This window comes from Plutella xylostella, chromosome 22 (genome assembly GCF_932276165.1).
Source record: "Plutella xylostella chromosome 22, ilPluXylo3.1, whole genome shotgun sequence".
NCBI classification, from domain to species: Eukaryota; Metazoa; Arthropoda; class Insecta; order Lepidoptera; family Plutellidae; genus Plutella; species Plutella xylostella.
Window position 1 is genome coordinate 3,251,142 of NC_064002.1, and position 22,357 is coordinate 3,273,498.

At 38.3% G+C, this 22,357-nt stretch overlaps 1 protein-coding gene across 10 annotated transcripts in view; it reads right to left on the reverse strand.

Moving 5' to 3' along the window:
• The window catches only part of LOC105384178, a 122,273-nt gene that overhangs the window by 25,408 nt on the left and 74,508 nt on the right, over positions 1 to 22,357 (reverse strand). For all 10 annotated transcript variants that reach the window (XM_048629213.1, XM_048629214.1, XM_048629212.1 and 7 more), the window contains 6 exons: positions 21,342 to 21,490; positions 18,088 to 18,367; positions 17,870 to 18,001; positions 12,541 to 12,723; positions 10,285 to 10,485; positions 8,914 to 9,138 (listed from right to left, as the gene is read on the reverse strand). In XM_048629213.1, the coding sequence (XP_048485170.1) occupies positions 8,914 to 9,138; positions 10,285 to 10,485; positions 12,541 to 12,723; positions 17,870 to 18,001; positions 18,088 to 18,367; positions 21,342 to 21,490 (1,170 nt within the window). The remainder of the gene's footprint in view (positions 1 to 8,913; positions 9,139 to 10,284; positions 10,486 to 12,540; positions 12,724 to 17,869; positions 18,002 to 18,087; positions 18,368 to 21,341; positions 21,491 to 22,357) is intronic.

Consider the following 22,357-nt stretch of genomic DNA (forward strand, 5'->3'; position numbering starts at 1 on the left):
CTATTTACCTCTGAGGTACTGATATTTAATAAATAACAATCGTATTTTATCATATACATTCCAGGAAAAGTAACTTCCATCGCATCGGTAAAAGCTAATAGGAAAATAAAAACTAATTCTGGAAATTGTTTACAACTCGGAGCTTATTATCGTGGCTCGCGCACGCTCCGCCCGTTTCAGTTACAGAACAATCCCAATGTTTCTTTGTTTAATTACATTTCCACGAATCGATACGTACAAAACTCGCTCTTAATTTCCTTATTTTATCATTATTCATTGGCCTAATTCCGCTTGTAAGAGCATTTTTTTGCCGTCGAAAGAGGTAAATACATTTAGCTAACTTCATTAACTTTTCCACCGATCAATCAGGCTTAATCAAACGTACCTGAGTGTGGGTAGAAACCTTGTTTATCTAGTGTCGTTTTAGCGACCTTTTAAAGGGAAAAGCTTCGACTATGCAAATGAAAGGCTCGATTGTAAAGCTTAGAACACAATATTTGCAATGCAGAAACCCCGCAATGACTACATAATGTTGAGAGACTTAGTTAAATTGAATCACGGAACGGAAGAAATACGCGCAGGGGAAAGTTAAACTTCGCAACAGATATTGGAGAATAATTACAATTTACTGATAAGAATTAGGTATAAGACGAATAATGGGAAATTGACATCTGATATCGACGGAGGCCGGCCGCTGATAGCTTTCACAATGGCGATGGGTAAATGTAACCCTCCGCTTTCCAGAATTCCTGCCTTTGGTTAAAGGGAGTGGCAAACCCTTATAAAAAACTTTGCTCGTCCTTTTGTCTATCACAAACCGCTTTTCATGACATCAAGCTCGCATAAAGGATTGTTTGAAGGCAGATAAATCGATGGGAACCGCAGATATAAATTTTCTACACTCGCTTCTGTATAAAAAAAGGCCAGATGAAAATCTTTCGGATTTTATGCTTTCGTTTCAAAGATGAAAATTGTTCATGTAGAGTAAAGAAAAATAATATTTTTACTTATTTAACGCAATCTTTTTCAAAATAAGTAGGTATCTATGCGCAGAATGCAGGCTTTATTTCATTGAAATCAAAAGACTCGAACGTAACAGCAACTTTTTCTATAGAATATCACGAACTATTTACATTTTATTTTCTCTTTTGTGCTTTAGACAATAAATACACGGGGTGTAACGTACAGAGAACCGATTGAATTGCACCAATAAAATATCGACAGTTCAATTAATTTCTTTTCCATTATCGACGGCATTATTCATAAGGACGGACGAAAGGGCCGAAAGAACTAAAAAGGGATACGTGATGGCAAATTAATTTTATTTCGAGATATATTTGGGGACGCGAGGAATAATGCCGGTCGGCGCGGGTCCCTACGGAACGAATAAGGCTCATGTTTCAACGAAAGGTATGTTTTCAACTTATAACAAAATCCCTTTATAAAAATGAAGGTACAATTTCAAGGAGGAAATTTCATTTGACTCATAAAGTGGACTTATGGAGGTAGCTAAGCCGGAAAATTGTATATTGATATTCTATATGTATGTATGAAGTTATTACCTATAGATAAATACTCTTTTTGGAATGGGCAGATACTAACCATCTTGGTTTCATAAGATTGCGAATGAATTGTAATTGAATACTAAATGGCGGAATATTTTCAGGGCGAAATTTATTTATTTATTTATTTATTGGTAAAGGAATACAAACAGTACACAATACAAATCATTCTTAAACTTTAGTTACATAGGTCTTATTCTAGTACTTGTACCAATTATATGTATTCACAACATTTGCCAAAACTTTCTATACTAATCTAAGAACTAAGTTTTAAGTTAGGTGTGTTGTTAATTTTTCTGATATTGTGAACTTTTACATAAATTTTAATAATTTTGATTTAAATTGTTGTAAGCTATTGGAGAATATATCAATATTATTACTTATATGGTTATATGTACTACACATACGAGCAATGGGTGAATGTCTTCCAAGGTTAGTCAGGTAATTAGGGATATAAAAAGTGTTTTGTACTTTTTTGCGAATCGGTAGTCGAGGCACTGTGAATTTAAGTTTTTCTAGCAAGGTCTTATCTGAAGTTCTTCCATGTGTTAGTTTGTGCAAGAAAGTGAGGTCATATATTTTTCTACGTTTGTGCAGTGGATCTAGCTTAAAGTGCTTTAAGCGGTCTTGATAGCTGGCGCGTGCCGAAATACTAGGACTCTTCCAGGCAAGATGACGAGTGAAAGCGCGTTGAATTGACTCTATGCGCTGTGAGTGTACCGCGTAGCTGGGATTCCAGACCACACTGCCAAATTCTAAGGTACTACGTGCAAGAGATTTATACAGAGTCACTTTCGTTGAAATTGATTGGAATTCTTTTGTATTTCTCCTAATAAAACCTATCATTTTGGCAGAATTACTGATGATGTTATTCATATGGCTAATGAAATTCAGTTTACTGTCCAAGATTATGCCTAAATCACGAATTTCATTTACTTCATCCAACTCGACAAATTCAATTTGATAACTTGATGCAATTGGATTCTTTTTACGCGTGAACTTTATGTGGAAACATTTTGTGGGATTGAGATGCATTCTGTTTCTTTTGCACTAAAGGGATAAAGCATTAAGATCACTTTGAAGTAAAGATACATCATTGTTCGAAAGGATTTCCCTATACAACTTTAAGTCATCGGCAAATAACGAACTATGGCTGTTTGGTAAATAATCAACAATGTCATTAATGAAGATCAGAAATAGTTTAGGTCCTAAGTGCGATCCCTGCGGTACGCCAGATGTAGAGTAGTATGTTTCAGAAGAAAAACCATTTATGACTACGTTTTGAAGCCTAGCTGTTAAATAGGATAGAAACCAAAGCCACATTTCTGCACAGATTCCATATCTTTTTAACTTTAGTAATAATAAATAGTGATCGACTTTATCAAATGCACTCGTAAAATCCGTGTAAATTACATCTACTTGGGATCTGCGATCGACTTTCTCCATTATATATTGTAAATAAGATACCAAGTTAGTAGAAACGGAACGTCCCTTTAAGAAACCGTGCTGATTTATATTGATTATGTTGTCAACGTGTCTAGTTAATACGCCATTCACCAGCAGTTCAAACACTTTAGAAAAGCAGCTTAGTATTGATACAGGTCTATAGTGTCCTATGTTGGATTTGTCTCCTTTCTTAAATACAGGAACTATTCGTGCTTGTTTCCATAAAGTAGGAAACTGACCGCGTTTTAATGACGCATTAAAAATTATGGCTAAGGGTAAAGCTAGCTGATTAGCACATTTCTTTATGAAGAAGCTGGGGATGTTATCGGGACCGGGACCTTTAGAAATGTCAATTTTCTTTAGGGCCTGTAAAACCTCAGCTACAGTAAACTCTAGACTTGAAAATTTTGCATCAACGTTTTGATAAAGATCATCTCTGCCTTGCTCATGATCTAGATTAAGACTTGTTGAAGTAGTAAATGCCGCTGAAAAATTTGTAGCGAACAGGTGACACACTTCTTGAACACTTTCACTACTTCTGTCGCATAAAAACATTTTATTCGGATAGTTACTGACTCCATTTCTTTTCTCTTTAATAAAACTCCAAAAGTGTTTAGGATTTTGTTTTATATTATTTTCTAAAGTATTTAAATAATTTTTATAGCAATTCTTATACAATTGATTGCAACGGTCACGTAAAATGTGAAACTCTATATCGTCCATTGGATTATTGAATTTTTGTAGTCTACGTCTGATTTTATCTTTTTCCTTCAATAGGCGAATTAGGCAATGAGTGAACCAACATGGATATTTCCTTTTGTTAGGTTTTATTTTGCGTTTAGGAACATAAGTACTAATGATATCATTCAGTTTTCCGTAAAAAAGGGACACTATAATATCGATATCAACATCACGGCTATGTTCTAAGAAGTTAGACCAGTCAACGGAATTAAGCTCAGATCGAATTTGTTCATAAGAAGCTTTGTAAAAGTTATAATCAGACCTTTGCTTTGTAGGAAGATTTTGTGTAAGGTCAATGGATAAGGTAATTTGTAGTTGCGGATGATAACCATTTAGCTTAGATAGCACTTCAGGAGGTCGTGTGACTTCCACGCTGTCCATAGTTGATAAAACCAAATCAAGTATACCATTATGAGAGTTTGTTATATGGTTATGCTGAAATAAATTGTTGAGATTGATAAAATCTATAAGTGTCGTATGTAATAATTTAGTTGGGGAATAAATTGGCTTAGTGTATAATTTATCTGAAATCAGAGACCACGAAATCGAACTAATATTGAAATCACCGATTATGATTACCTCGTCTAAACTATCCATTGCTCTATTAACATTATCCAAAAAAGTTCTAAGAAGATCTACATTAATTGGTGACGGAAGATAAACAGAACATATGCCAATTTTTTTTGAAACATCGTTATCAGTAATTTCTAATGTGATCCAGATATCCTCACAGCGAGACTCAAGCGATGAAACTCTCATCGATTTATATTTATTTGCGACAGCTATCAAAACACCGCCGCCTGTGGTACACGTAATACGGTCTTTTCTATAGATTGAATATCTGCTATCTATGACTTCACTATCTTTTATAGAATCATTTAGCCAGGTTTCTGTAAATACAATGGCATCAAAATTACATTGAGATATATTATTAAACACTTCATTAGTTTTAGTGCATATGCCTTGAACATTTTGGTAATAAAGATTGAACATGGTAAGACAAGATTTTTTTTTTACATTATATCTAGGTCCTGTACAATAATATGACAAAATTTATTTAAGATATAAATCTTAATAGGTACTAATTTAATTAAATATTATTAAGTTTCTCCAAGCTGTTGATAAGTATATGAGGGCTGACTTCATCCTTGCGAACATATATGTTACCATTCCTAACCCATGTAAATTTGTATCCTCTTTGCTTAGCAGTCATTCGGGTTTCAGCATGCAGGGCCTTGTTTTCAGGACTCAAGTGTTCCATAACGTAAATAGGAGTCTTTTCGCCTCCATATCCCAGATGGTGGGAGCTGAGTTTGTCTTTTTGGTTATTTTTATTGAACTTTATTGTTGCAGCCAAGAGTGAATCTCTTCGAAGAGGGCTTCTCAGTTTTACCACAACTGCGCGCGGTCGGTTTGATTCTTTATTCATCTTTGCTACTCTCTTGCAAAGCATCAAGTCATTGGCCTCCAACGGATCTTCAACCACTTTAGCCAATTGTTGTATAACGTTCTGAATATTCTCGTTTTTATGCTCTGGTAGGCCATTAATTTCCAAATTGCATTCTCGCATATTTTGCTCCATAATACGCACTCTAGCGGTCAAGTTCTGAACCTGCTTTTCCAGTAACTCTTTCTCCATTACAAGTGTTTTCACAGAGTTCAAGGTAGAAGACAGTGACTCACGTATTCCATCGTATTGTTGGCTTATAAACGCCATGGACTCCACAATTTCTTCTAATTTCTTATTAAACGGAGAGAATTGGTCGTTCAGCAGTTGCTTTAGCTTATCTCGTATAAACGATTTCATATCCGATGTTCCTAACACCCGTTGCTCCATAAGTGGAACCGTGGTACTTGTGGTTGGAGAAGTATCAGATTTCTTGGTTTTTCCCATGTTAATACTCAGCAAAGCGGCAATTTGATAGCAAATGTGTGTGTACAATCCACCAAAAGCAAACTTGTGAAAGCCTCAATGAAAGCGAGTTGCAGTCTACAGAAGTGCTACGCAGTTCGTAGCAGTGACGTAGCAGGTATCGTAGCACAGCTACGGCCGATAGTGTAGCTTAATTTCGCACGCCGAAGTCCATGCATCAGTGGCGTACTCGTTTAGACGCTCAGTCGGCACTCAGCACAGCGAAACAAGCGGGCGTTGGATCGAATCCCAGCAAAACACAAAAAGGTAAGTTTTTCAATTTCTCACCCGCAGTCCACCACGACGACGTCACGACGGTGAGTGAGAGGTCCGACACCGGGCAATATGGCCGACAGGTCCTACGGCAATTCACTCAAGAAGAAACGAGAGGGGCCGAACAAGTCACAAATTATTAATTAAGTTGTAACAATTTAAAATTTGAAATATAATATCGAGACCAAACACACGTCCAACTCCTACAAAGTTCTCAGTACTTTCTCCATTTTTATTACAAATGTATATTTAGGTATATTATAACTTTTTATTAGAAAGGAAATAAAATGTTTTAGAAGGAGAGATCGAAGGTAACTAACAAGCTAATTGAATCTTGCACAATGCACACCCCTATGCCATTGTTGTCTACAAAGATGAAGTTACAGTATCAGGTACGTTACTCAAGGATTCTAAGAAAGAAGCAACTTAGACGGCTTTCACTTAGCCAAGTTTATTTAAGATATTAGCTCCGTTAAGTTGGTACCTACGAACAGTGTTGTCATGTTACCCCGTAGTTTCCACAGGAGCGGGCCCTGCCTGTCAGACCCATGTCCCGACGCGCTAAGATGGCTTCCACCAACTTGATTAAATTGAGACTAATCGACGATGGTCCTGCCCGATTATAATAATTATAATGATTATTTTATATAGATTAGTGAAATGGTTGGATTTTGTTTTTAGAGAACTTGGAGGGGAGTGTGGCTTTGAGATTGATGAAATTTAAAGCGTTAAGCGTGAAAAGTAAGTAAGTTTTCACTTATTTGTATCTTTCCCATTTTTTTATAGCATTACTTTTTGATTCAATTACGAAAGCAAGTAAAAGTGTAGCCAGTAAATACCTAATTAACGTACTACGTAGCATAGCAATCATTGGCTTGAAAATGTTGAAAAAGAGACCAATAATGATAACTGCAGTTCCTCCATTTCCCAAATTAGGAACGAAGAGAGACAAATACTGAAAAGGAAAAACGAGAAAACGAGAGCATCGATATAACGAAACGAGGTAACAATAAAAGTGGTAAATCTTTATATTGAACCTGAAAGTCAGAAGCATTCATTCTTTATTTTATCCACGCTACCCTTACCTTAAGTTTCTTGAGTTTACTGAGTAAGATTATTAGGTACTAATTGTCGTCCAACTGCTAATTGGGCACTACTACTGTAACTGACCCGCGGGGCAATTATCAATTAGTAATAACGTTTTGTGATTAAATAGATTAGAATAGAAACACATCAGTATCTATCCGTGTCTTTTTCCAAAATCCTGCAGTTAATCTTGGTAAAAAAATATAATTAACCTGTGGAAGTTCTTCATTACTCCTGAGTGTACTTTTATACAATAAAGCTGATGCATTATCTATCTGTAAGCCTTCGATTCTGGCGAGCTATCGGCCACGTTATTAAGATGATGGTCGCGTCGAACGCACGGCCCAACTTCCCAACTCGGGGGGAGCAATTGTGCGGAAAATTCAATAATAAAACGGCGGGAAAATGAGGCACAGAGCGATATGGCGCCACCGTCAAAGTAAATAGCCTTTATTTGTGCGAGAGTGTTAATAGTTGTGGCCTGCCGTGTTTATGTTTGATAAATGTTTCTTATTTCTTGTTTAATTGAGTCCTATTGGCCTCACTGTTTCATTTGTATGCATTGTTTGTGTAAGACCTGCCGTTTCTCAATGCTGTGGATTTAAAAAACAATTTGCGGTAAAGGAACGAATGAGTACTAATTAGTGTTGTGGAGAAAGAAGAAGGAGACTTTGGTGAGAACTTATCATCATCATTAGCCAACACACTGAGAACTGTTAGGGCAATTGAATTTCCGTGAGAAATGGGGTAACTGCGTTAGTACAAACAAGTACTTATAATTATTTATTTAATAAACAAATATTTTGCTTTTTATTAAAATAAAAACAGTTATGTATTTTTTTTTCATCATAGATAGTAAAATTTAGACTTTTAATCATATTTATAGAAAACCATATGTAATATTTAATATAATTAGAAGTCTAAATATATTATGTGATACCTACGGCTACGTACGAATTCATGAATTTTATGAAATCTGATAGTGACAAAAACAATGCACTAGCAAACATTTCAAGGGGTCAGTTGAGCCAGCAACATTCGATTAAGGTACCTAATTGCCACTTTGTTTATTTAAGGAAATGGTACCTTTGGGACTTCCCGTGTTTTCACTCTCATTTGTTTTTCTTAAGGTAATTTAACGACTGCATTACGGCTAAACTTGCTATTGAAATTTGAGCCATTTTAAATTAAACATAGTTAGTAGTACCATTTGAATGAAATAAATAGGAGTTTTAATAGATTGTTATTTACTTCCAGACCTAAAATGATGGCTTTTAAATCTATCTGTTGGTAAGTGTATTTGTTAATATTCAATCATTTTTGATTTAAGGCAACGTATTTCCGAGCCGTGTTATTTCAGTTTGTCTTCGACGGAAACATCAAATATACAAATCTGTGAGATGCATGCATGTACAAGGAGCCCTGAGTCTGAAATCCGCAAAGAGATAGAACACACAAGTCACGACTGCATTGTGCAGTGTCACCTTAGCATTCGCACGATGTAAGCTCAAATCGCTCCGAATCTAACTTCGTAACAACAAAGCGACTTTACGAAGATGTCTAGCGTTACCAAAGTCAATGATGAAAGTCAGGTGTGTTATATTATTGCTAAAAATGTTAACGGATTATTGGTTTTTTAATACCAATAAACAGTACATGAAACTACGTACTTAGAATAAACTTGCAGTATTATTGATAAAAGCTATCTTGCGTTTGACTGCGACATAATATTTTTGGTTTATGTTTGTGCGTAACTTGCATGTAACTTGTATACTTAATCCAACAGAAACTTCTTCCAATGTACCTTTGATAGGTGCCATTACCCACAACCCGGAACACAAATCAAACGACACAGAACAAAACAAAGCGCTCAATACAACGGGGAATACTCACGTATGTCTCGATGAGATCGCTGCGGTGCGGCACGAAGTAATTGTGGTCTTCCATGTCGCGGCGCTTCTTGACTCTGACAAAGTGCTCGAGGGCGTTCAGGGAGCGACGGGCGCAGGCGGCGGCCAGGAACTCTTCCACGGTCATGCCTTCGCGCACGCCCACGGTCGCCGTGGTGCCCTCTGGGAGAGAGACTCGCACTGCGGCCTCGCTCTCCTCGCGAGACATCTGATTGGGCAGGGTTGTAAGGTGAAGAGGGGCATTTGTGTCATGAGGGTTTTTTTGGAAGTCACGCAAATTGTAAAGTAAATAATATTTTTTTTTAATAAAGTAAGATGTAGAATAAGCATGGGAAGGCCTGTGCCCAGAAGTAGGGCATAGATATGGCTATATATAACAAAGTAAGATAATAAATTCTTCTGAATCTGGAATGCTTCAAACATTTGAAACGTTAATATATTAAGGGTATTTGACTGTTCAATAAGCCAGAAGGCTACGAAACCGTTTAGGAAATGGCCCAGCAATGTGGATTATTCCCCTCGGAAATACGAGAACGGAAGAAATAATGGAAAACAAATTAGCCAAGAAAGTTACTCTTGAGACTGTGCGCAATCAACTGCTCAAGCTTGGCATCGAATTTTGTGCCCCCATGTCGTTATACGCGTGAAAAATAAAACCGACCGGGAATTGGGCCGCGATGCTAATCATGCTCTTAAGCACATACTCTGGTGCTTATTTCAAGTTTCTAATTTACTTATTCTTGCAAGAATCAGCAAATAAGTCGAAACAAGGATTCTGTGTACACGGGAACTCTAAAACTTCAATTAAGAAAAGGTTGAAAGTCCTAGGCGCGTCTTGTCGTTTCAGCGTTTGCGTATTTTTGCCGAGTCTTGCAATTTGTTTTAGGAACAGGGGTAAGCCGACTAATGACTGGCAGTCAGCAGCGGCTGGTAATAGTCCGTTTTCGTGACGGCTGCGCGTATTAGGTCACGCCACCTTGTTTCACCGAGGATTTAACCCCGTGATTTATGTTTGTATTATAAGGGGGAAAGTCGGCGTCTCGAAACCGTGGCGCGCCCGTGGTTTATAGCTGTCGTCGCCAGTTATGACGGTCCTGGATTTCTACATTTTATTTCGGCTTTCTTTTAAAAGGTATTTTCAACTTAACTAGCTTTCGCTTACATCTGAAACGTTGAAATAGCTTAAGCATAATACATCAGAAACATGTATTACATAAGGCACTTTCAAACCTCCATATCTAAAAGAAAACACCCTAATAATAGTATCAAATTAGTGTTAAATTGCCCTGGGCAGCAAGTTATGCAGCAACACACACCATCTACTTCGCACATTGCTAATCTAAGCACCACAAACCTGCATAGAGCGGCGACTGGAGCCCGAGTTGGAGCGCGACAGGTTGGGCGCGCGGCGCTTGGTGGCTCCTCTTCCAGCCAGCAGATTGTTCAGGAGAGACGGCGAGCGAGCGCAGATGAATGCATGGAAGGAGGATACCGTGAAGACTCCCAGCTTGTTGAGGGTGCTCTTGGTGGCGCGAGACACGTGGGTGAGGAGCGACTGGAACCAATGTTAGCCGTGAGATTTGGAGCAGAGCTATATGACAGCTGTCAAACTCCATTGATTTTGTGTGTCATTTGTTGGTTTTAAAGGCAAAACTAACTTTATTCGCCAGGGTTAAGGATCTGTTAATCTAACGTCATAGGACTCATGCTATAGTTTACAAAGTATAGATAGGTGAACGACCAACGCGACAATATAATTAAATTATCCACAACTTGTAATTATCGTATGTAGTCTCTAGTCACGCTTATAACCCGTCTGTAATTCTATATATATAGATTCTAGATACAACAAACTAATTAGTGATTGTGTATTAGCTGAAGGGGAGAGGGGCCACTATAAGCCGAGGTGGCTGAAGCCCCGGGCTGGTACAATAATGGAAATGAAAAACTACACAGAGCCCGGATTGAATGCGCTTTCAAAGTATAGATTTACAAACAATCAAGTGTATTTTCTTCCGTTGCTTGTGTTTTAATTCTGATTGGAAAGCAATTAAGTGAGCTGTTAAATTGTTTGTTTATCCGCTTTAGCTATGCTCCGGTTAGTATCTCAAAGTTTATTACCAAAGTTTCTTGTTATTCTCGCTATTAATAACTTTGAAACATTTTAGGAATCGCAATAAAATTAAATTAAGACCCACTCTCAGTTTACAGCATTTGGAAACGTTATTTAGGTGCTTCTCTACTTTTTGATCAAATCTGGCAATTTAGTGGAGTCCCGAGGCCGATATTGGTAAAAGTGGCGTGATATTTCTCATCCGCTCTCGGGTTGGTTATATTTATTTCGGTCGTGAGTCGTTCGCCGCGATAGGGTCGCTACAGCCGGGCCGGGTCACCGCCGGAACCGCTGAAATTGACAGCGACACCATCAAATTTCCTCCCTGCGTCATCTTGATCAAATAATTTTCACTTGTCACCCTCAAAACACGGCCGCTCTAGCCGTAATTGCTTCACTATACTGAGCAAGTTTCCGAACAAACTTCACCAGTTTAAATTAGGATATTTACCGACAACTCAAACACACCACTAGAGTTCCGTTTTCATTAGAGAAATGTGGGATGTAATAATGAGTTGCGGTTTCATTTTATATAGGAGATGTTCAGTGTTAATGAAACTGCTTGATTAATTTTACTCACACGGAAAACAAGATATACCTACGACGTAATATTTTTCAACTTACGAGTACAAGCTAAAAAGAACAAGTCTAACTACTTCGCTGAAAGTAGCAATAACAGTCTGAATTATTTAAATCGTGACGGGGAAATTACGTATCCAATTGCGCTCGAACCTATTTTTCTTAGAACAAGCCGAGCTCAAGTAAAATGTCGGAACGGTTTCCTGTTCCACCTCATCAATTATTTACTAAGTGTCTAACTTTCATACCCGCAACAACAAAACCCGATATTGCCGCAACAACAAGAATAAACCACAATGATTCTTATTCCGACACACTTGGAGCTGCTATTGTTCGTACGTTCAGTTAAACCGGGCGGTTTAAAGTGTGGCGTGTGGGGAATATTAGAATAGGCTTGATGAATTTAGTAAATGAGCGGTGTGGTAGCAAAGTCGGGTAAGCGCTTACAAGAGATGCGGGTTCGAATCCCGGCGCTGACATGTACCAATGAGTTATTTGAATTTAAGTACAATGTATACCATCGCTCCTACGGTGAAGGAAAACATCGTGAGGAAACCTGCACATCTAGATTTTAGACGAGTAACCTAAGTGCATTGTACTCATTCAAAAACGGCGATACGGTTCGTGACCTATCACTTGAGTACAAAAATGTACAGCGAAAAGCGGGTGACTTGCGAGATGGCGAGTCACCTCTGACTACCCCTTTGGGGATTACAGTCGTGAGCATAATTATCTGTACCTAAGAGGTAAACAGTACTAAGTCAACTTTTTAAGAAAAACTTGTTTTTTACTCTATTGAGATCGCGTGAATGAGTTTTATTACAGTATTAAAGTGTAAAAAAAGAGACTAAAAAGTGGACTTATTACTCTTAATCTCTGAAGAGATATGTGTGTATGAATTTGGTAAATTGACCTTACCTTAGGATTAGGCAGCTCGCCGCTCTGCAGGCTGGCCATGTAGCAGCGCAGGCGGAACTGCTCGCAGTGCAGCCGCTCGAGGTTCTCTTCCCACTGGAGCATCTGCAGCGCCAGCTGGGCGCGCGTCTCCGGGTCCGCCACCACCGACTGCTGCAGGTCTGCCATGTGTTTCAGCTTGTGGTCCTGTTCAGATAGACGGGGATTATGCTTGGGGGAAAGAGAAAACACATTTGCACTCACGAGAAAAGGAAAAGTTCCAATGCCTTAAGGAACGCCACGTGCACGTGAGTGTATAATTAGTATGGTAAATTAATAGCAGCGAGCATGGATCTTTCTGCTGAAAAAACCATAATATAATGATGAGTAAATAGTTTGGCTAAAATGCAATAAAGTTGTAATTTAGTTCACTGAGCTACGTATACATTATAGAGGTACATAGTGTGTTTTGAGCGTTCGTAAAAGTACGTTTTTTTTCATACGTTATTGGTATACTAAATGTGCTTTATGGTAATACTTTTCTGTTTTCGGGGATCACCTTAATGTAGTTTCAAACCTAAAGGGTTTTTCGCCGAAAATATTAAGGTTCTTCATGAATAAGCATTGACTCAGCATAATTGAGTTGAATAGTCAATGAATACCGCGATGACGGCACGAAAATTTTGCTATTCGCAGTCAAAAAGCCAAAGCTAGTACGAGAGTCATTATGTGAAGGTGTTGCTAGCTAACAAAAGGTAATCAAAATCAAAAAATATTTATTTAAACACCATATAATTTAAAAAAGTTAGTAGGTACAAACTGCTACTTAAGTACATCAAATAGTACTTAACTTATCTCAAAATTAATTAACTTTCAGATAAAATTTAGAAATTGAAGTAAATGGGACATAATACAGGGTACACTAATATTCGAGCAAATTTGGTATGACAAACATCCAAATTCCAAACCAAAAATGGCAGTCACGAAACTCACGAAACTCGGTTTCATCTCCATCTAGCATCGTATTTCATGCTGGGTATGTTATTAAACCAAGTGACTGTCACATAATGAGTGTTCGTGCCAGCTTTTATGTCTCAAATACAATATACTTTAATTTTCATAGAAGCCTTGCGTCTGCTTTGTCTCGTCAAGAGATTTTAATATATCCAAGTGAACAAAAGCGGAGCGAAATATCTTCAATATTGAATTTTACAACCTGATATACGAGTTTGTTAATGCATTTTGCAATGCCATCTTGTTTACTGTGTAAATAGGTGACTATGGTGCAAATTATATTGCTTTTAAGTAAATAACACAAAATATAATCATAATAACCCCAAACAGACGACCGAATGGCGTAGTGGTTAGTGACCCTGACTACTGAGCCGAAGGTCCCGGGTTCGATTCCCGGCTGGAGCAGATATTTGTTTAAACACAGATATTTGTTCTCGGGTCTTGGATGTGCCCGTAAAATGGCAATAGGCCCGCCCCCTATTACATTGGGACTAACATAACACTCTGGCGAAAAGTGGGTGCAGCAATGCACCTCTGCCTACCCTGCAAGGGAGTACATTAGTACAAGGCGTGAGTGTGTGTGTGTGTGTGTGTAATAACCCTAAACAGCATATATATATATATTATTATACCAAAGCCTACAAATAACATCTAAAATCGTAATTAAAACGATGTTATTATTATTGGTCGTTATAATTTTGCTACTATATAAAAATATGCTACAAATTGCTCTATGAAAACGATGAAAAATACTGAAAATAGTAGCTAAATTAACTAACTAGCTGGTTAGTTAATATTCTCCAATTAAGTTAAAGTCAGTTTAAAATAGAGTATAATTTGGTACGGAGGACAATCTACAATTTAGTGTAGAGCAACGCTTGTTGAATACGAAAGCATAATTATGTAGTGAACTTCATTAAGTAAATAATAAGTACATATATTATACCGATATAATTCACTATTTAATAACCAAATTTCAACATTTATCTTTATCAAATATTCTATTCAAAATTAAAGTTCTGTTTAAAATACTTACGTAAGTACCTAAAACTCTTTACAATTTATGAGTTCTTTTGAATACCAAACCATCTTGATAAAACAGAGATTTTGCTGTCTTCATTATATCTATTGTAGCTACGTGCTGAGCACGCCATAAGTCAGCGGTTGTATTATTTAAATTGAGAAAAGAGAAATGTGCTACATTTGAGTACGAAAGAGGATTATCCTGATTTAAATAATGCCATATTTTATATAGAAGTCTAACGTTAATATGAATACAGAGTTACTGCGTTTGTATGGCAGCGCAAGCTTTTGCGCTTTTAAGATTTATTAAAAGTATTTTTAAATCTGTTAAGTACACACTAAGTAAGTTTTTAGATTTTTATTTATGTGCAAAGTAGATTAATAAAGCATGTATTGTGAAGTACAATTTCTGATGTTATTGAAAAGTTAAAACTGTTTCACAGTTTTCAATTACTAGTTGAGTCGACTGCCAAGACCCAATACCTTTTCAATTTACGATGTAGGCGTTATTAGTCTTATCACTTAGGCAAAAGCCACACAAAGGGTTCAGGGGTCTAGAGATAGTCATTAATATAAGAGCCATCTGAAATCCAAAACTCATAGCATCGATATCGGTTCACCACAATACAGCTTGATTCAGGCAGGTAGGGTGTGGGTACATAGTGGATGCCTCCTTGTATCGTTTTCTCGGGCGTCATTTGAATAGCGTGGCAACTCACGGGACCTCCGGGTTGGCCTCCCCAGCGGTATGAATATTAATGAGGATGTGCTCGCATCTACCCGCAAAGTCCATACGGGCTTCACACCACTTTGTTTTTATTTTACTGACAACTCACAACACGGTGATCGGACGAGCGCTTGCGACAAACTTTTACAAACACTGTTCGAAAGATATGTAAATTAATACCTTCAAACGTCTATGGAACGGAATTTAAAACCGGCGATCCAGAAATAGTAAGTACTTGTTAATGATTTTCTTTGTTTGAAAAAGGGATTATTACCTACATTTATTTCTGCTATGAAAGGGTAAAGTTCAAAACCAGCAATTTCTGCCGGTAAAATTTGAAATCCGGTACTGTCATCGTTTATGAAGTAAAAGCCTTCGGCAAAATGTTACACTGACAGGTTGACGTCCGCACCAGATGAACAAATATTCCAGTTCGAATATTCAGATACAGATAAACCCAAAATTAGTGCAAATCACAGGTGCAAATAGTTAAGCGAGCATGTAACATGTTTAGTGTATCTGATCTGACTCTACTATCTACTTGACTGCCGTTTTGTCGAATAACTACATAAATAATGGTCTTATGAAGCCAAATATTTAAACGGTTCCTGAAAATATGTCATGAGTTGACTACCGTCAGTCGTGCACGGCTGCGAAGCCTGAAATAAAAGAGAACGGAAATGCATCCTAACCAATTTTGTAAGCCGACGCGACGTTCGATTAATTTACAAGATTATTTAAAGTTTTTTTAAGTACTCATCATATATTTTTTACATAGGTACGTGTATAATTATAGTCTATATTGATAAATACGTAAACAGGCAATCGCAAAAAGTCTTATGTATCTCTCAGGCCGTAAGAAGCATTACAAAGCTGAATTCCAATTTGCAGAATGGACATTTGGCAGTGACTTGCATTTACGATTGTCGAACTTGCGACTGCAATTGCGCCGGTCAGTGATCTCGCCACGAAGCTCTATTTTGGCAGGCAGTGATAGCAAAGTGCGGGCGATGCGTCGCAGGCATCGGTGGAAATAGAACCAATTTCCGACCCGCACCGCTGACCGCAGCACGCATCGCCCTTTCGAACGTACGAGGGCCTTTGAGCCCGCCGCCGCCCGACCACAGACCCAGGGCTCGGCTATAACATCTGTGTTTGCTATTCACGGTAAATACTAGAATACGAATTTAGACCTAATTAAAGCCCGTACGGAAGCTGTCTGTACACTGCCAAGAGTAATTCCACTGTGGGCGGTACAATGTGGGCTGGGCTGTTTACTGGAATGTTCGTATTTCAGATTAAAATACTAAAAACGTCGCTCCAGCTTGGTCTATGATATAGGCGTTGGCGTTGAATACTTAATATAGCCATAAATCAGATACTAAAAGCCAACTATATCAAACAACCCTATACCGATATAAATAAAATATTGGTATTTCATTTTGTTTATCGAATTTCACTGTCAAAAATAGTAGCAAATCAAATCAATCGACGGATTTAGTAGAATACGCGATGCAGGCTTTCCGAACGTACGAATGCGCATCGGCAAAAACAAGTACCTACGAGACTACGCGCCCCTCCGGTTAAAAATATATTTCTCACTAGTCGGCGCGGGCCACATTCGCCGAATACTCACTTTGTGCTTCGCAAGTTAAATTGTATTCGATCGGAACCTGCACTGAGGTCACAACACTTCAACACAAACAGAATATCACTGCTTCTATAAACAGTTGGAAATAAAATATTCAAGTGCTGCCATAAAATAAATAAATAGAATAATCGAATAACGATGCGCGAGCATCACAAAGAATAATGATGACAAATCTTTTCTTTGAAAGAGCTTTTTCTCTCGTAACTTTACACCAACAAAGGGCGAGATTTGTTAGCGGTTGCGCAATATTCAATGGTGTAACTTGCATGTTTTGTGAGGAGCATTAAAAATTATGCAATGTGTGTTGCTCGGTCCTACTTTGTGAACATAATTTCGCGTAGCATCATACATATTTCATTAAAATGCATCTAGGGCCAACGATGAGTTATGGATGAAGGAAAGAAAAGTTTTCACCCTTAAACATATTCACGAGCTCAGTGCAAGCAATAAATTCTCGCCGGACTGTTTCCGCTCAGCCTCGCTGTACTCTTGAAGGTTTAAGCTGAACAATAAGTAGCGGAAGTGCATTCAAAATTGACTCTTATGCAACGGAATTAAAGCTCAGCACCGACATGCACGATATTGGTTTACGGACGCAGTTAGAGATCTGTGCTACTCAAACAATGCTACTGCTAGTTCAGGCTGCGCGAACAGCGAGGTGCATTATGCGAGAGAGCTTTCTATTTCAGCAGATTTCAGAGTTACCAGTGCGAGTTGCTTTAATTAATGAATCGGGCGGTTTATCTAACCGTGACGCTTTGTATGCTCAGTATAAATATACGTGCACACGTTTCATGCTTCATTATTCTACATTGTAGCTTATCTTGGCCACTGGAGTATTAGAAGCCCGGTAAATAAAGACGTCCAATAATAGAGATAATAGAACCAATATGTCTCGGCTAGGACAAATAGAGGGACAATAAATGGCGTCGACTCACCGACTCGATGGCTTTTTCGAGGCGATATATCTCCTCCTGTAACAGATGGAGGGTGCCGGTCTTGCCGCGGTGGCGCGCGAAGGCCGCCGCACACGCGCTGTGGATACTGTTCACCCAGTTCTCCAGCTCGATCTAGGGACAAATCGTGCGGCTTAGCTCAGACGATCCGACAGTTCTCTACTGCAATGCGAAATGATAAATTGTGCAGACAAACGTACCTGACACGGCGCTTGAAACAAATAGGCATCACCGAACGCAGTGCTCAGACAGAAGATGTAGTCACGCTTTGGATGTTCCGGGATGGGTTGCATGATGGCGCCGTCCACTATGATGAGGTGTTTGGGGGCGGCTTCGACCGAGCGTCCCTCGCGGGAGTCGCACGGGTAGAACAGCAGAGTGGTGCCCTTGAGGCAGACCCAGTACCCCTTCCAGCCTCGCTTGCGGGCCAGCTCGATCTGGTGCTTCTTGCGGAGCAGCCACTTCTTCACGCTCAGGAATCTATGGAATTAATACACCGGTCAGCATTGCGATTTGTTTAACTACAAATTAGAAATAGAGGAATAGGGTAGGGTATATAATGTACGTACCATTTTATACATATATTTTTATATTTTTACAAACTTATCTGCAGTTAAAAATAATAACCAGACGCTTTAATTTATATGACGAAGACATCGTTTATTTTTTACAACAAAAGCATGCTATATTTATTAAATTAGAACACATTGCACAAAATTCATTTGGTCAAGCTTGTCTTCTTCAGCTGTATACCGCCTGGTGTTTCATCAATCACTCCAAAATAGATGAGGTAGCGGACGGCTAGCTTTATCTTTCTATTGACATCCTTGGTAGGGCACGGTAGCGTGAAGTTCTTTTTAATATAGGTTTGTAATTGGTTCATGGGCACTCGTTTCTGTGGTCCCCCGAGCATCTGCATCGCCCATATGATTACGTTCACAGGGGTCGGACTCAGCTTCTGGTTCCTGCGTTTCGCATGCTTGAAGTCTTCTCTCACTTGGTAAACAGTGGCAATACTCGATTTTGAGTTCGAACGCATTGTTTGTTAGGAATTGCAATATTATGTCTGTGCTGATTGTTGAGATTTTTAAATAATTTTTTGGTTTTTATAATTTAAGATTCAAATCAAAAATATTTCGTCAGGTTTGAATTTTGAGCCATATTTGACGTTTGATGCGTGTTTTTCATTTGCACCAAACCAAAGGCAAAATAAAATATATTTTTTACATAGAATTGTTTTGGATCTCAAATAAAAATGCCTTTTATTTATTAAAGAATTCCATTTCTAAAAATAAATGATATTTTTGAAACACGCTAAAACTAGTATTTAATATTTTTGAAACACAAACGACGACGACGACAACACTATTATTGCATTTGTATTTCAACTTAATTTACAATATGAGAGAATTTTAAGTGAATTGATTTATTTCTTAAGAAATGTATGAAGATTTCACTGGTACCGTCAGTATTGCTGACTTATAGAAAATTAATCACCGGCTTTCTGTTTTTGTCCCCCGGGTACGAGTGGTTATTGTGACAAAGGCACAAAGGATTTACAAGGGACGAAAGACTAAATTCAACATAAGATAAAACAAAATTGTCTGCGCTTACAATTACATTGCATTAGGAAACCGTAACTTTCCTACCTAAAATTTGTTTTGTCTTTATTAACGAATGGCCTCGGTTGGGGAAAATGCGAGGTTTGACTAAAGGTAAGATTTGTGTCTTTGTGACGGGCTCGGATGCGGCTCGTTCGAGTGTCTCAAACAGATCCTTGCACAAAGGAACTTTACTTTAGCAAGTAAACATACTTGAGACCCTCTTCTTGCTGCGCAGGATCTGCGTAGTTTTTGCAACGTTGAATGGGTCACGGCTAAGATTTCCCTCCGGTCATTTGGGATTCATGGAAGGAATTGTAACCTCAGGGCTCATAAAAGACGCCGCAGGATTCACTTTCAAGAGTCGCCATGTCGTAATACGCCGTTGTCTCCGCTTGTTTAACATCTTCTTGCCATTTACATTTAAAACAGGTACCTACAAGTTGGTCGAGATTTTTGTAAAAACGTCTTTACATTTCACGTTTGCTACACTTTTTTCTTGAAAGCCCGCAGCGCTTTGTCTCATCTGTAGTGGGTAGTGAAGTCACTGTACCTACTAGGCGGAACCGTTGTCTGCATTGAAAATTTCCCGAGGAAGTTTTATGGGCACAAAGATAAAGTGTGGAACAGATACGGCACTTAAGACAGTTGGTTTATCTGGAGCCGAAGCCGCCACAATGCGGTGGCTTCCCGGAGGCGCCGGCTCGTGTTGTAAACCGACACTATATATGTGCGAACTATTCCGATATCCTGGATGTATGTTCTGCCGCTACGAATGCCTCACCTTATTGGATTTTATTCCTTCTTGCACAGGTGACTTAGGTGTTTTTACGGAATATATGTACAATCTATTGTTACAATACCGTTTAGCACGCCAAGATAGATGAGCTGTGGAAGCACAACACAATATAAATGTGCATACTTTGCGAACCCTAATAAATTATTCCAAGTAATTCCTGGGTATATCTATTCCGGTTAGCTACCCGCTTTGATGACGTAGTCTGATGTTAGGTATTATTTCCACTACATTAACGGGATCATTAGTGAAAGTTTCCGCAGAGCGCTTAAGGGGTTCAGTTCCAGTCAACTGTTTGTGTGCTGTATATTTTAGTAGGTACATTGTTTGTTTATTTTAGCTTAGCTTCGTTGGGTAACTTGATACAAAGATAAATAAGGAAATCTATAAATTTCCGCTACGTAACTAAACTGTAAATATGGCGTTAATTAAATAATGTGCGTTTTCTTTTGTTAATTTAATCGGTTGAAATAACAAAAGAAAAATACGTTTTTGGTTAATTGAATATTGTTTTTTTTTATATAGAATATTAGTTTAAAAAAAAAACATTATAATATAAAGGTATTCTCTAACTTATGGTTCTTTGCCAGAGAGTGACAAAATAGTTCAATGGCTAAAATGTTCAATAAATACATTTCAAATCTTCAAATCATGTCGGTCGTTCAGTATCGGGTACCCAATTCTGGAAACGATAGCTTTGTCAGACTCTAGCAGATGGCGATTGTCGCCTGACAACCATAACAAGTCTAGACCTAATCACAAATAATTGACCTATGAGCTTTTCGTTTTCAGTAAGTACTGGCCATTTCAAATTGGAAAAAAGTTTGCAATGGCTTTGTATTCTATTCAGTTTGTACAAACTCAGTGTTAGCTATATAATTGAGAGTGCAAACAATATAATTTAAAAGCTGAAAAAAATGATAGCAAATATGATACGTTAACACTCATAGAGTCGAATTTTAATTAAATTTATTAATTTTTGACAGCTTAAAATAAGAATTTGTGCCTTCAGAATTGACATCAATCTTTTGTTTATTGATTAGTATTGTACACTCACCCAGCCTTCCTGACAGCGCCGGTGCAGTTGAAGGAGGCGGCGGCGGCGCCGGTCTGCTTCCCCTTGTAGGGGGAGTTCATGGCGCTCTCTCCCGCCTCGTCCTCGTCCGACACGGCCGTCGTCAGCGACATGCGGTCATCGTCCGATATCTGCGCGACAATGTGTTGAGAATTATCACCCGGGGAGATTTTATAGTGGACAATTTTTTGAGGGTTTGTCTTTATCGCCGTCACCGGGATGGAAACGAGAATGAGATGACGTGGCGGAGGGCGGTATCAGACCCGTTGCTTACATGCCGACAGGTGGACGCTTACTTTTAGCTGTTGGTACATACATTTAATGTGGCCGTGTGTCCAGACTCGTGCAGTCGTTGACGGCGTGCAGTGGACAAACAATCTTTGGATAGATAGTACTGGTGGAAAAGTATATTTTCATCATCACAGCTAAGCTGCATAGCGTGCACATCTCTCAATCGATAGGCATTGAGAGATGTGCATGCTATGCAGCTTAGCTGTGATGATGAAAATATACTTTTCCACCAGTACTAGGATGTGTGGACCAATAAATATGATTGTTGGATATCAAACGCAGAATAGCACATATCTGATGAATTGTCACCCTTTAGGTAGTAATACAGGGAATGCTCATTGATGAGCAAAGAACCGCTGGTTGTGTACTGACTGCATAAATGCGCTATGTGCAAGATATTACCTTGTAATAGTAGTCAGTAGTCCAGTAGGTACGCTGTTCGGCCGTTGCTAGCCCGAGTTGACCTTCTGTTGTAATTACACGCCCACAGAGAATAGAACACAAGTTGGACAAAAAAAATATCATCATCCAGATGTATACCTGGATACGTGAAGTTTATACATATACACACGTATCGTACATGCTGTTAATAAATGGCTGTTTTTAAATTACGTATTCAATTTTACAAATAATTCATTTCATAAATATTTCCTACATCATATCGATGCATATATTTTTAAATAATTGAACGTAATAAGAGTACATGT